General features: G+C 40.6%; 2 protein-coding genes across 3 annotated transcripts; one reads left to right on the plus strand and one right to left on the minus strand.

Annotated features, from left to right (window-relative positions):
• Nucleotides 1-732: 732 nt before the first annotated feature.
• Nucleotides 733-5,165, plus strand: LOC102700982 (pachytene checkpoint protein 2 homolog). Its single transcript, XM_015836014.2, has 15 exons — nt 733-904; nt 1,017-1,080; nt 1,169-1,222; nt 1,687-1,793; nt 1,874-1,941; nt 2,342-2,445; nt 2,549-2,653; nt 2,768-2,857; nt 2,933-3,008; nt 3,227-3,296; nt 3,756-3,826; nt 3,900-3,990; nt 4,263-4,390; nt 4,623-4,751; nt 4,838-5,165. Exons 1-15 carry the CDS (start codon nt 733-735, stop codon nt 4,976-4,978), a joined length of 1,470 nt encoding a protein of 489 aa, XP_015691500.2. The 3' UTR covers nt 4,979-5,165.
• Nucleotides 5,166-5,494: 329 nt separating this feature from the next.
• On the minus strand, nt 5,495-11,670 carry LOC102700329 (protein FLX-like 2). Of its 2 annotated transcripts, XM_006652354.3 has the most exons (5): nt 11,363-11,670; nt 10,653-10,753; nt 6,829-7,368; nt 6,597-6,736; nt 5,495-6,058 (listed from the first exon to the last, which is right to left on the minus strand). In XM_006652354.3, exons 3-5 carry the CDS (start codon nt 7,362-7,364, stop codon nt 5,511-5,513), a joined length of 1,224 nt encoding a protein of 407 aa, XP_006652417.1. In that variant the 5' UTR covers nt 7,365-7,368; nt 10,653-10,753; nt 11,363-11,670; the 3' UTR covers nt 5,495-5,510. The 2 variants fall into 2 exon arrangements, with proteins under 2 accessions (XP_006652417.1, XP_006652418.1); XM_006652355.3 differs by lacking the exons at nt 10,653-10,753; nt 11,363-11,670 and adding an exon at nt 8,431-8,759.
• Between the last annotated feature and the right edge of the window lie 2,223 nt (nt 11,671-13,893).

The raw sequence follows: 13,893 nt of genomic DNA on the forward strand, positions 1-13,893 counted from the left end.
AAGCAAGCATTTAGCAACCAACTGCCCTATGATTCTATCTCTAACCCTAAGCTCTCTGGTTGACTTGTCAGCCCACGTTCTCCCTGTCGATGTAGTTGCATGGTACATCTTGCAGGCCCATTGGCAACCTCCTCCTTGCACCTACCCTACACCTGTCATGCCCTTTGTAGAAGCTTTGGATACCTACATTGTTGCCAGTTTATAGCTCCTGCTAACACATCTTGCCCTCTTGGCTAAACTGAAAGCTTCACCATTGGACGTCTTAACCGCCTCTACCTAAGTTGTGCCACCGACTCTACCTCCACTATTCTAGACTCCTCCCAATCTGATCTGGACATCACTATTGTTGGTCTTCTTGCCTTTGACACTTGATAAGCCTCATCCAAACAACCAAGGCAGATAAATTAACCTGGTCTTGATTGTCGAGGAGGCCTCCATATCTGATTTACGGTTAAGAGATATAAATCAAACTCGACCGATGGTTGAGAAAGTCAAAGTTGACCTTTTCCAATGCAAATATACCTTCACCTTTTGTTTCTCTCCTACACCTGGGCTGTATGAATTGTTGGGCCGATCAGGCAAAGCCCAGGAGCAGTCCGCTACATTGGTAGCGCGGGAAATCCAAAATTTTCCTCCCGTTCCACCGGCCTCGTCGTTCCCCGTCCGAAACCCTAGCGGGAAAATCTCTCCTCCCAGCATCTCGCGCACTGCTCGGCCGCCATGAGCGCCCCCATGGAGGTCTCCTTCTCCGTGCCACCTCCTCCGGATGCCGCATCTGCTGTCGCGGCCTCCGCCGCGGCCCCATCACTGGCGCCCACCGTGTCGGCGGCGGCGGCCGCCGTTTCCTGCTCGCCGCAGTCACCGACGGCGCCGCCCGCGGCGGACGACAGGGTCCTCGTGTCAGGTGGATTCCTTGGCCCTCCGACCCTATCTATGCGCGATTACTGTGGTTAGCGAATGCTGAGCTTTGTGGCTGTTCTTCTTTCTTTTTTTGTCTTGTCGATTTGTGCTTGCAGTTGAGGTGCTTCTGCACTCCACAAGCACGGCTCGAGCCGAGGACGTCTGCGCGGCGGTGGAGAGGTTGATGCTTGTTCTCAGCTTATCCCTGTGGCTGTTATTTTTCGGTTTGGACTTTGGTTATGCGTGAAATTTAGGTGTGTTGGTTCAGAAATGGTGGGTTTCTGGAATTTTGGGCGATGATTTTGAACATTGATGGAAAGCGGTGAGTCGAGCTTTTGCAGTCGACTTGGCGGAATCTGTTGTGAGTTGGTGACAAACTAAGATTAATCGCATTTCCGATGGTGTAATACAAATGCTGTGTATCTAATACATCAGAACCTGAGGTTCTGCATGTTCAGAAGTTGCAGCAAATTTTGGTACTGCAACTAGTGATTCAATGTAACATATTGATAATAGTGGTAAAAAAGCATCAACCCCAAGTCCCCAGTTCTGTGGAAGGTTCCAATAGCAGAATAATGATAGCAGACTCTTGGTGGTGCTACGGTGGGGGCCTTGGGCAGAGCTGCCGATCGCTACTGTGATGGACTTAACAAAGTTTCCTGAAGAAAGTTTCTGGATTTTATTACTCGCTCACAGAGTTGGCACTGTTATTGGCATCTTATTTCATGAGGCATTATCAGCTGTTATTTCTCGTACTTAATATTTACAACTTGCTTGATCAATCAGGATGTTAGAAGCTCGAAGCTTAAGCTATGTCGATGGCCCTGTCCCTATTCCTAACGATGATAATTTTCTTCTTGCAAATGTTAAAAGGATCCAAATCTGTGACACTGGTACGATGATCTATCTAGTCTAGAAATTGTCCTTTCTTGCCCTCGTTACCTATGCATCTCTATACTTGCCTTTTATGTAGATGAATGGATTGAGAATCACAAAGTTCTGTTGTTTTGGCAAGTGAAGCCTGTTGTTCATGTGTTCCAGGTATGCAACTATATAGTACTCCCTCTGGTTTTTAATGTTTGACACCATTGACTTTTTGGCACACGCTTGATCATTCGTCTTATTAAAATGTATGTTAGCTTGCAACTGCTTAAATCTCTTCCACCTCTTTCAAGAACTGTGATTATGCATTTTCCATTGACATGTGGCCTATCTTGCTTCGTTGATCAATTGCATGCTCAGTTGACTTAGTTTTCTCATTTTCTTTTTCTTTGGAGAGTGGAGACTTCCAAAGTTACACTGTGCATACTAATTTCTTAATATTGACCCAGAGGAGTATTTTCCTTCCAAGAGAAGGATTGCTTTATGTTGTTTTTTTTATTGAATATAAATTGCTCTAGTTCAAATGTATGTACCTCAATCTGGTTGGTTTATGCTACAGTTGAGCGAAGATGGTCCAGGTGAGGAACCGGGTGAGGATGATACACTCTCTAGCTTCAATGAGTGGGCTTTGCCTGCCAAAGAATTTGATGGATTGTGGGAAAGGTTTGTTTTCAGTTCATTTTAGGCTTAACCTGTACAACTTTTATTCCCTTGATCAAGTACACTATCCTTGTCTATTCTGATGGTGACCTCTAAGTCTTTGCAGCTTACTATATGAAGTTGGTCTCAAGCAGAGGTTGCTGAGATATGCTGCTAGTGCTTTGCTGTTTACGGAAAGAGCTGTAGACCCATGTCTTGTTTCATGGAACAGGTAAGCATATTAGGTCCAAATGCCTGAGATATTAATGAAAAAATGAGTCATATTGAATTATACAGTGGCCTTTCCCTTCTCTTAGTAGTTTATATATTTTTTAACATATTGCAGGATTGTGCTTTTGCATGGTCCACCTGGAACAGGAAAGACTTCCTTGTGTAAAGCACTCGCACAAAAACTTTCCATTCGCTTCAAGTCAAGGTTCGTGCTGAATGAGACACAGTACTATATTTTTGGGTAATGAATATCCTTTATTCAATTCTACAATTCTATCAGGTATTCCATGTGTCAACTGATTGAAGTCAATGCCCATTCGCTGTTCAGCAAGTGGTTTTCTGAAAGTGGAAAACTGGTATGTCCTTTTTTGTACTACCCATAAAGACTGTTATATTCACTTCTTTATTCATATGCTAGCATAAAGGCTTCAATATGTTTGTGCATGATTTTGCATGGCATGGAAGTTTTGTTCTTATGATACATTTTGGCTTTTTTATGCTAGACTTCACCCAGTATAGTTAACCAATGTATATACATCTTATATTGTGCATATTTGTGTGCAATCCTTTTTAGGTGGCCAAACTTTTCCAGAAGATTCAGGAGATGGTGGAAGAAGAAAGCAATCTGGTATTTGTATTGATAGGTATGTGTTTGAGCAGTGAGGCAGTGACAAGTTAACACTCTAATGTGACAAGTAGCCCAGACCGATTAAATGACTGAGTTTTCACTGTATGGTTCGTGAATGTGAAGTGATTAGATGAGTCCACCCTTTGCTTATCTTGTATATTAATAGTTCATGAAAACCAAATTTTTGTCCCGACTTGTCAGTTACTTCTCTACTAAACAAACATATACTACTAAACAAACACATCTGTACTAACTTATAATCAACCTTGGCCACCTGTTTGACATATGAGTGAAGGATCGTTACAATCTATATTATGTTCTCTTTTGTGTGTGACTTTAGATTATAAGACAAAAAACTGATTTCATGAAATTGACATAAAAATTTACTTACCTTAGCAATGCCTCCTGGTTACAGATTAGCAATTGAGCATTGGGCAAGTAGAATGATTTGGTTTGCTTGATTTGCAATTTGTAGATGAAGTTGAAAGCCTTGCCGCTGCCAGACAGGCTGCCATATCTGGATCTGAACCTTCAGATTCCATAAGGGTAAAGTTTTTATTTTCCACGTACCATTTATCTGTAAATGTTCATACCTTATTCTTCATTGTGCATTCTGCAGGTTGTAAATGCGTTACTTACACAAATGGACAAACTCAAGTCTTGGCCAAATGTTATAATTTTGACGACATCAAATATCACCACAGCTATTGGTATTAAGTTTTACCTTTTATACTTTTATGAAGTTAGTAAATTGCCCATCCCCTAATCATCTAATCTATCATTTTTGTGAGAGGTCACTATCAGCTTTTGTCTGTATTTTGAACAGTAGCACTGCATTATCTTTAACATACTGGCATTCGTTCTTAGGTTGTTAATTGTTCAATCTCTGCAAATTCTCTGTAGATGCCGATGTACAATTTATCTTGTTCATGGTGATATTGGCTCTACAGCGAGTAAATCCTAACTTTTGTCTAGTTTGCAGATATTGCATTTGTTGACAGAGCAGACATCAAGGCATATGTTGGCCCCCCTACTCTTCAAGCACGATACGAAATCTTGAGGTCATGCTTACAGGAACTTTTGCGAGTTGGGATTCTTACATATACTCAGGTATTTGTTCTGTGCCTGCCAACTTGGCTGATGCCTATGGTACCCACCTTTTCATTATTATGATCCAACAGACACGAAAGTTGCTCTCGATTGCTTTAGGCATGGGGCACTTGATTGGAGCAAACAATGCTTTTGGACCTTGATCGATGAACCGATCAAAACTTTTCTACAAAGCTTTGATCTTTTTTGTAAATTGTCTGAATGCTAAATAAACTATTCTCGCAAATTGCAGGGTGGCAATTCGGTTTGCATTCTGAGTTATTTTAGTCTGAAGGAGAAGCAGCACTGTTCTGAGTTCGCAGAACCTCACGGTTCGCTTCACCTCTCTAACCTACTGCATAAAGCTGCAGAAATATGTGAGGTAGGTAATTGAAATGACGCATGCGCCATCAGCGGTAATCAAGACATTCTCATCAGGCTGACAGGAACATTTATTTTCTGTTACAGGGATTAAGCGGCCGATCATTGAGGAAACTTCCTTTTCTGGCACATGCCTCTGTTGCTAACCCTTCATGCTGCGACGCTTCTACTTTCCTGCATACGTTGATACAGACTGCTCAAAGAGAGCTCTCCGAGTCTCGTGGCTAGATGATTCATGCCCGTCACTTCGAAGAGCAAATGGTTAGCAGTTCAATTCAAGATAGTTCTGAAGAGCAAGTCAGGATAGCTGGAAGCTGGTCCAAAGTCTGATGCTGAATACCGGCAGACCCCTCTCATATCATCGTTAGGTTTAGAAGAGAAGAAGCCCAGAATTGATCTGCTTTGATACTTTTGTAGATTAGGAGTATTATATAGATGATGTCAAATTGTACACTCTAAACCTGGTGTTTGTCTAGCAAAGAAGCCCTGTTTTACGTGTACTGCATATACAGCAAGCACACTCAACATGGCCATGTCTCGGAGCACTGAGGAAAACAACCATTCAGTAAATTGCTGGCTGACGATCTTAATGCAGTAACTCAGTATACAATTAATTCTCGACAACAACTAAATGTATAGAGAAGGAATCTACAAGAAATGAAATGGAGTCATGCTGTTGTTGCACTCTCCCAAAGATCTTACTACAGCTACACCACAAAATGGGTATGGCAAATAGCAACTTCGGTTTGGAACTGGGATTTCATCTCTGGCCTGCTCTGGTTGGGTCATACGCGCCAGGATAAGTTGCTGGTGCTTGTCCTGCATTGGCAGCTGCAGCTCCACTGCTTGACTGAACAGCTCCAGTAGGATATCCAGCACTACTGACCACACCATACATGCTCGCAGCATCTGTAGCTACCCCACTGCTTATTGGGTGCTGAGGTGCAGCATAAGCACCAGGATAACCTTGTAGGGCGGCCTGTGTGTAACCTGCAACCTGATAGCCAGGATAGCCTGCATATGCATTCGCTTGCGCAGCATGCATCTGGTAAGCGGCAGCAGCATCATAAGCAGTTGGGTAAGCATATGCCCCAGCTTGGGCAGATCCTTGTTGATACACCCCAGCTTGGGTTGTCCCTTGCTGATAAACCCCAGGTTGGGTGGCTCCTTGCTGATATGCAGAGGCATGGCTGGTAAATGCATTGGCATATGGGTTTGTGGCAGCTGGCACTGCTGTAGCTTGTGCTGCCCCAGGTTGCGAAGCTGTCACATGTGCTGCCCCCGCCTGTGCTGCCACTGACTGTGCTGCTGCTTGTTGGAAGAGTAAGATGGAATTGAAATACTATAGTACATTATAAAGCACAGAAGGCACAAAATAGATGCACACATTTATAGATATATTATGGATATGCACACAAATAAGCCAATCATACAAAATAAATAAGCATATACTGAAGTGAGCAACAAGCTCTGGATACTAAAATGGGGAGTAGGCTTTGTATGTTGTGTAGCATGGATATAGACATTTAAATGTCATTAGGACGAAAATTTTTGGCAAAAGATAGTTATTTTGGTCTTCCAAAGTGTCATGCATCAGTGACTGGAGTATATATATCTTAAAGCACTGATATGGCTGTTGCATATCTCAAAAGCATTGATATATCTATCACTCACAATTCACAATACATATGGAGATCAGATATAAATCAAAAGAAAGGATTTAAGTAACTAAGTGCAGCAGGGGTTCAGAAGGGAATGAAACTGCCCATCTATGAGGACAAGACAGTCTGGTCCTTACCAAAGTTACAACTTACAGTTAAACAATAAGGGAATGAGGATAAATTACCTTGTGCTCGCTTTTCAGCATTTGCCACGTCAGCACGTAACTTGTCAGCCTCTTTGGTCATAGTCATTAAATTTATTTCCATCGTCCGCATCTGCTCAACTTGCTTGATGTTTGTATTTTTCTCATATTCAAAAGCAGATCTAGCATGATTAAAGAAAGATATTATCACAGGCCTGTTCGCCACCAAAGCTCAGGAGTGTATGGAAAATGTGAAAAGAACTAACTCACAAACCTTAGACCCTGATGCTCTTTCCGGAGCCCATCTAGCTCAGCCAGTAATTCAGGAAGTTTCTTACCGTCACCAGAGAGTTTATTTATCTCTTTAGTTACTTTATCTATCTCAACGCTAAGCATCTGCCTCTCAGCAATAAGTCTCTTTGCCTCCATATGCACGTGATGAAGATCCGTCTTCACTGCATCACCAGCTTGTATATCTGCCTCCATCAACCTCATTCTCTCAGCCAAATTTCTCATCTGCATATCAGTCTCTGTCTGAACATCGCTTAGGTGAGCACGGATCATTTGCATCTCTTTCTCAGTATCAACAATATCCTGCCTCAAGACCACATGGCTTGTTGCCAATCGTTGATTCTCTCTAATAAGCTTTTCTGCCTCGGCAGTCTGCGCAGCAAGCTTCTTTTCCAAGATTTCCAGAGTGGTGGCAGTATGATCCAAAGGTTGGCGGCCAGAAAGGCTGGATCCAGGGAAGGAGCCATCACGCATCAAACCTAAAGCTTGGCGTCCATCCAGTTGTCCACGGTATGCCATTATACTGAAATAGTAAGTAGCACCAAAAGGACCTTAAATTGGGGAATTGGGAGCTTCGTTCAAAAGCGAAAAATGATATTACCTATGTTTCACATTATAAGATGTTCTAGTCCTACCTAGATTCATATAGATGCTAATGAATCTGGACACATATATAAAACACACCATTTATCCATGGCTGAATCTAGGTACGGCCAACCATCTTGTAATATGGAGCAGAGGGAGTATTAAAATTGTCATGTTAAGCCTTGCATACATAACAACACCTGACATGGCACTCAACATTAAATACAGAGCACATTTTAGTCTCATCATAGGTGATGGTAATTTGAAAGCTTGTAGCTCCTACAGTTGTATACATGAAGTTGCTCAAAGAACATGTGGGCACCGAGAGGTTTCCTTACAAGGTGAAATACAAAGACTCCCTATTAGTACCACGTCTCATCATAGGTGATAATAATTTGAAAGCTTCTAGCTGCTACAGTTATATTAATGAAGTTTTTCAAAGAAGATGTGGATGCCAAGAGGTTTACTTACAGGGGAAAATACAAAGACTCCCTATTAATCCAGTAGAACCGACAGAGGAGATTACATTGGTGGAGTTAAAATACAAAACGGCAAACGGCTCACACATGATCCTGCTTTGAAATGCATGCACAAAAATACTCTCGGAAATCACATAAGGCTGATTTGCTGCTAAGTGGACATCAAAATTCCAAGCCAAACCTGTATCAACAATCCATAGACCTAAACTAACAGGGGAGGACCTAAGGCCATACCCAATGCAAAAAAAAAAAAAAGCTTTCCACGCCATTAATTAACCTTACATATGAACACAGCCTTGAGAATGACCTAAATTAGGGCATGGGGTTCAGCTCAACCCCCAACTTTTTTTTTTAACAGACCAGTGCTGCAACACGCACGTATCACACAAAGGAAATCTAGAAGATACTGGGTAGATCAATCGAAGGGAAATCAACCTAGGTATGGATCCCCAGTCTACACCACGCCGGCCTCATGGAGCGCACGGGAGAGGAGGGAGGGCTACGAGAGAAGAAACCGATACCTTACAAGTCGATTTCACCGAGACGAAGACCGGCGGAAAGAGGCCAAAGCCGCGTGGAGCCTCCCTGGTTCCAAGGCCCTGCTCGCCGGCAGGGACCCCGCGCGCGAGGGAGATCGCTAGGGCGCGGTCGGGGACGAGAGGAGACTAGTCCGTCCGCAACCACGTGTACGCTGGACTGTTCACCGGCCGCCCGGGCGAGGGGGAGGAGGGGCGGGGGAGAAGGCCGGCCGTGCCGCCACGGCGCCGCCGGTGACAGAGCTCGGAGAGACGAGGAGAGGGTAGAGGCAAGGAAGGAGGAAGACGGTAACTTTATTTATTGGGGCTTTTATAAATTCGTTATTGTATTTTTTAAAATTATATGCCATTAGACTGAGGTATTTTTTATACTAATAAACGTGCACGTGGAATCCACGTCGCTAATAAAATAAAAATAAAACAAACAGTTATTTGTTCATATATAATTTAGTTTAGGTTTAGGACCGTGTGTTCAGAATATTTGTTCAGTACTCCTATAAAAATAGCCAAATCTATATCATATGTGCGCAATATAAAAGTTAGGATTTGTTTGACGGCATTTTCTTAATCGTCCATATTGTTCTTGGATATTTGTCTGCCTTCGATATTAAATCATCTCAGATAAATATCGAGGTTAAACTTGACATACAATTCATTGATAACCTGAAAGAGTTTATCAATCATCTAACAAAGATTATGCATGCGGCTGTTCCTGGATCATTAGTCATATGGTAGGGCTGACAAATTAATATTTCTTACTGTATTATAAGAGGCCACGTAAAACTTCGTTTGGTGAGTTTGACAAAATTATCATGGTGTCTCTCCGTTAATGATACATCGTTAACTATAGAAAAGATAATTAGTTATAAATACAATAATCTATGTCAAATCTAGGATTTAAACTTGATGGATATTTTTCTACCATAAAAAATCTAACCAATTGGCCTATATCTTGTTCTGTTTCTATTATTGTTGTTTGCATATGTCTGCATTTGTCTGTGTTCCCCTTTGTACTTGTGTATATTTGAATTTTTTTTACCCATAGCAACGCACGGGCTATTTTCTATATATATACATATATATATATATATATATATCTTTATCTTTACTACTTAAAAACACGTAAATTTATGTCTTGGTACATCGTGTGGGCCCCGCGTACTAGCCACGCTGCAATCTCTTCTCGCGCGGCGCCTTGCCTTCACACGCGTGTGTTGCCGCCTTGTCTTCATGCGTGCATGTCGTGCTTCCGTTGGGCCACCTCGCCCCCGCTCTTGGGCTTCCTCAGCTGGGCCGGCTCGCCTCCGTGGCCCAGTCGGCCAGCGGCGCACAAAATTAATCCCAACTGCGACTCCGGTGTTGATGTCTGCCCGACCTGTGCTCTTGCAACGTAGCCAAATATGTCAACTCGCAAGTACTGAACTATTCCATGAGGAGCAAATAGAAACTGTTCGTTCATTTTTTCCCTTAACATTTTTTGACATAAGTTTAATTATTAAAAACTTTGTGCCGATTATTTAACTATTTAATAGGGTTAATTAAATTCATGTCGTTATAAATTTGTCAGTTTTTAATAAAACATATGGTCAAACGTATGCCAAAAAGTTACTCGAGTATTCATTAAATAATTTATACATGACACATATATATATGCCACGTATTTTAATAGAATTTTATATGAAATATTTAATTTTATCCCGTGGCGAAGCACGGGTATTATACTAGTAAAATATACAATATATTAATAACTTAAAATACCTCGTATAGATCTTTCCGATAGAATCCAAAATTTTGTATGTAAATGGAGCCCGTCTCACAACAATAGATCCTTTCCGTCAAAGATAGATAACAAAACATTCACATGTCAAGTCCACCAATTTACATCATATCGTACAAATATCAATTACATGACTACAATATATATACTAAAATTTAGACCCAAACTTGCCAATCCCCAAAATATTAGGTCACTATCTATTTCTTGAGGATGCACCAAGCTTGAAATACATAAGAGGCATAGCAAATCAGTTAAAGAACATGTAATAGCAGGATCATAGAGATTGAGCTCAAACTTGGTACTATCACACATGATAGATTATCTCACGGGACCGAAGAAATGCAAGTCATCATATATAATCCAACACCTACTCCAATACTTCAACCAGCCCTAGATTCTTCTTAAACTTGAATGTAAGCCAGAAAATTACCTGGATGGCTATTAGCTTTGGATGATTTCAACTGTCCTTTTTGTTTTCCTTGATCATTATATCAATCTTGATGTCAAGAGGGGCAAACCTAATAGAAACATCTGAACGGAAATCATTTGCAAAATCAGAACAACAATGAGAGTAAGAATAAGCCTGAGAAGAATCAATTCCAAAACTGAAATCAACCATAGCAGTAACTTGATGCACTTCAACTGAATTTGAGCTTCCATAACCACAAACCTCTTCCACACATGATTGATACTTTTGAGGGATAAAGATGGTCAAAATCTATCCTCTCTAAAGTTTAGCTAAAGAATATTCTTAATCAAAGCACTAAAATATGCATTAGATTTACTGATAAACTAAGAAACTATGAATATTGTGTAATGCAATATAACAACACTGAATTGAATTGCCAGACAGGTAGCTTGAGATGCTTTAGCTTTTTGGTTGGCTAACATACCCTCAGAGAAAAAACTGCAGTTAGTATTTACACAATTACTGATAACTCAAGTGTTTACGCAACAAACAAATCACCACACAATTGCATCGTCCTTCCACCAAAATCAGTCTACTGCCATCTTTCAAAGACTAAAATCATACGCATCCATGAAAAGAGAAAAAATACGAAGAAAGAAAAATATCCAAATCCACCAATTCTGCAGAACAAACACCATGAATGAAAACAAATCCCAAATCCATAGCATAACCTTCAATTAATTGTTTCTCCCATCTGCATAGAAGAGGTAGCATGGGCGCAGCAGGTGGCCGTCGTCTTTGGGGTGGAAGCAGGCGGCGGCCGATGGAGTGGGCGCGGTTAGCAGCATCCGGCCACGGCGGTTAGAGTTCAGTCGGGAGCAGGCGGCGGTGCTGGCACCGGCGCCGGTCGGGAGCACGGGCGCAGCGCCGGCCGGTGTTGGGGCTCCGGAGGTGCGCGTCGAAGTGGGGGCGAGAGCCAGCGCCGGCCGGTCGGAGTGGCAGCGTTTGGCGTTGGGGTGGTAGCAGGCAGCGACCTTCAGCGACACGTCGGGACGGAAGTTTTCACCGGCGTGGTAGGCATAGTTAGAGGGTGTGTCCTGCGTAGGATTGCAAAAGAGATATTTTAGATCGTTTTAGTCCATTGGATCTGTACATCTAATGGTACCAAATCGATTTAGTAGATCATGTGTACATTTTCTTGGGTAGCCATAGAGAAATTCTAACTTCTCTTTTTTATATTAGTATAGATTTTTAGGGGCAGTTTGAGTGTTTGACGGTAACATTTCAAATCACTGGTAAATTGTAATTGTCTTTTATTTATTTTGTTAAATACTCTGAAAAGGAATCCAGATTAGGGTTTATGTTATCGGAGAAATCTCGAAAACTGCCACTCGACAGATCGTGATTATCGTAGTTTTTCCGCGTTTTTAACTATTTCTTCTAATGTTTCTTCCAATAAAAGTTGTCGTTTTCACGGTGTTACTATCACCGGCTAACGCTGACCTATATAACTCAAGTCTCTGACCGTGCCTTTGCCATAAACCCTTACTCTAAAGGCATAGGTATCTTTTATATCACAGTAAATAAAAAGAAGTACATCTGCAATGTACTCTATTTATTTTGTTAAAGCCATATTAAGGTAGTTTTAACTATACAAACTGACACAATGGTTGACGATTTCATTAAAAACCACGAACCGTGATATCATACATTCATACGTACTACTCCCCTGTTTAAAAATATACGACGATTTTAACCATTACACAAATAACAGGTAATTGATTTGTTTATGTAATGTGCCGAAGATGCCTTGTGATCCATTTATATATTGAATAGATAGTTTTACTAACATGAATATTTAGTATTTTAATAAATTCCAAAGCCTCAATGAGAATCAGTACTCTATTACATCTTTTTTTTGCACATTCTAGAGTTGTTTTAGTTCTTCTAGAGTTTTTTTGCAACTGATTTGATTTGTGTACAGTGTGGGCCTTGATTATATCACACCATCTTTTCGCTTATGCTTATAAGCCAAAATTCAAATTAAACCTTAAATTTGGAGTTGATTTTAGGATTTTTTTCACCGAAGTTTATTTTTCAGCATTGGCTTTGAGATCGCTAAAAATACGTATTTAAACTTTTAAGTTTTTCCTTAGAAACGAAAAGTAATAGATATTTGTGAACAGGAGAATTTGCTAAAAGCAACGAGTCTTTATATAGTACATTTTTAAAATATGGATTTTCTTATTATTGATGGCAGGGGAGCCACCCATAGCCAACCTTGGGAACATGTATGGCTTCAACCATTTGGAAACTTCTTTTCATCAGATGGTGTTTCTAGATAAATGCTGGTACAAACGTAGTGATGCTTCGTTAGGTTTCAAACCTTGAAACTTTACTACTAAAATGCATGAAAAGCTGATTCTTGGGGTAATGTGATGATGTATAGATTAAGAGTTGTCGGTCCTACAGGATTATATGTGTTCATATGTAGGTTGAGATTTGGTTAGCATGAAAAGATAATTCTTAGATGTGCCTCCTATGGTCTTATTGTGTTTATGTTGACGAGAGTTGGCTAATGCGGGGATGTGATTCTTAGGTCGAACAACCCTATATTGTATTTGTGACAATTGAGAGTTGGTTGCTTGAGATTGAGAGTTGGTTGCTTGAGGCCAAGGGGGACACTTCAGTGTTGACTGAAAGGCACAAACAAAACAAGGTCACCTAGATCCACAAGTTAGGACCTCTTAGAAGAAAGTAAATACGGAGGATTTTTGTAGGATTTGAATTATATAGCAAGTTTTCATATATGGCTCTTTAGAAGCAATGATTGCACATATTTGAATTATATGAATTCCCTTTAGAGTTCATTTGCACATGTTAGGCCTACTTGAAAATCACGAAGATTTTAAAATTTTGGATTATCTGAATTTTTTTTATTAAGCAATTTAAGGACATAAACGGCTAAAATAACTACTGTAAATTAAAAATGGATGTTCCATAAAGACCTGATGAACTTTTACATAGAATATTCTTGCATGAAATACACCATTTATGCACCCAAAAAAATCCAAAATGAAGTACAACCTGTTGTAAATTTTCATTTGAGACCATCTCAGTGGTATGATTCCTATGCTTTTTATACACTATCCAAATACTCCCTCTATTCCAAATTATAAGTATTTTGTATTGTTTAGTAAATATAAGAATTGTGTCAAGATAACACACTTTTTTTCGAAGAACCACCGGGTGGGAGAGATTC

Source organism: Oryza brachyantha, chromosome 4, assembly GCF_000231095.2.
Source record: "Oryza brachyantha chromosome 4, ObraRS2, whole genome shotgun sequence".
Taxonomy (NCBI): domain Eukaryota; kingdom Viridiplantae; phylum Streptophyta; class Magnoliopsida; order Poales; family Poaceae; genus Oryza; species Oryza brachyantha.

What these genes read in the sequence shown, in the direction of transcription:
- LOC102700982 (XM_015836014.2), top strand. Translation starts at nt 733, where the DNA reads ATGGAGGTCTCCTTCTCCGTGCCACCTCCTCCGGATGCCGCATCTGCT. An exon ending in TCTGGTATTTGTATTGATAG is followed by an intron (nt 3,297 to 3,755) that starts GTATGTGTTTGA and finishes TGCAATTTGTAG; the next exon opens with ATGAAGTTGAAAGCCTTGCC. An exon ending in GGATTCTTACATATACTCAG is followed by an intron (nt 4,391 to 4,622) that starts GTATTTGTTCTG and finishes CGCAAATTGCAG; the next exon opens with GGTGGCAATTCGGTTTGCAT.
- LOC102700329 (XM_006652354.3), bottom strand. Translation starts at nt 7,364, where the DNA reads ATGGCATACCGTGGACAACTGGATGGACGCCAAGCTTTAGGTTTGATG. An exon ending in AAAGAGCATCAGGGTCTAAG is followed by an intron (nt 6,737 to 6,828) that starts GTTTGTGAGTTA and finishes TAATCATGCTAG; the next exon opens with ATCTGCTTTTGAATATGAGA. An exon ending in TGCTGAAAAGCGAGCACAAG is followed by an intron (nt 6,059 to 6,596) that starts GTAATTTATCCT and finishes TCCAACAAGCAG; the next exon opens with CAGCACAGTCAGTGGCAGCA.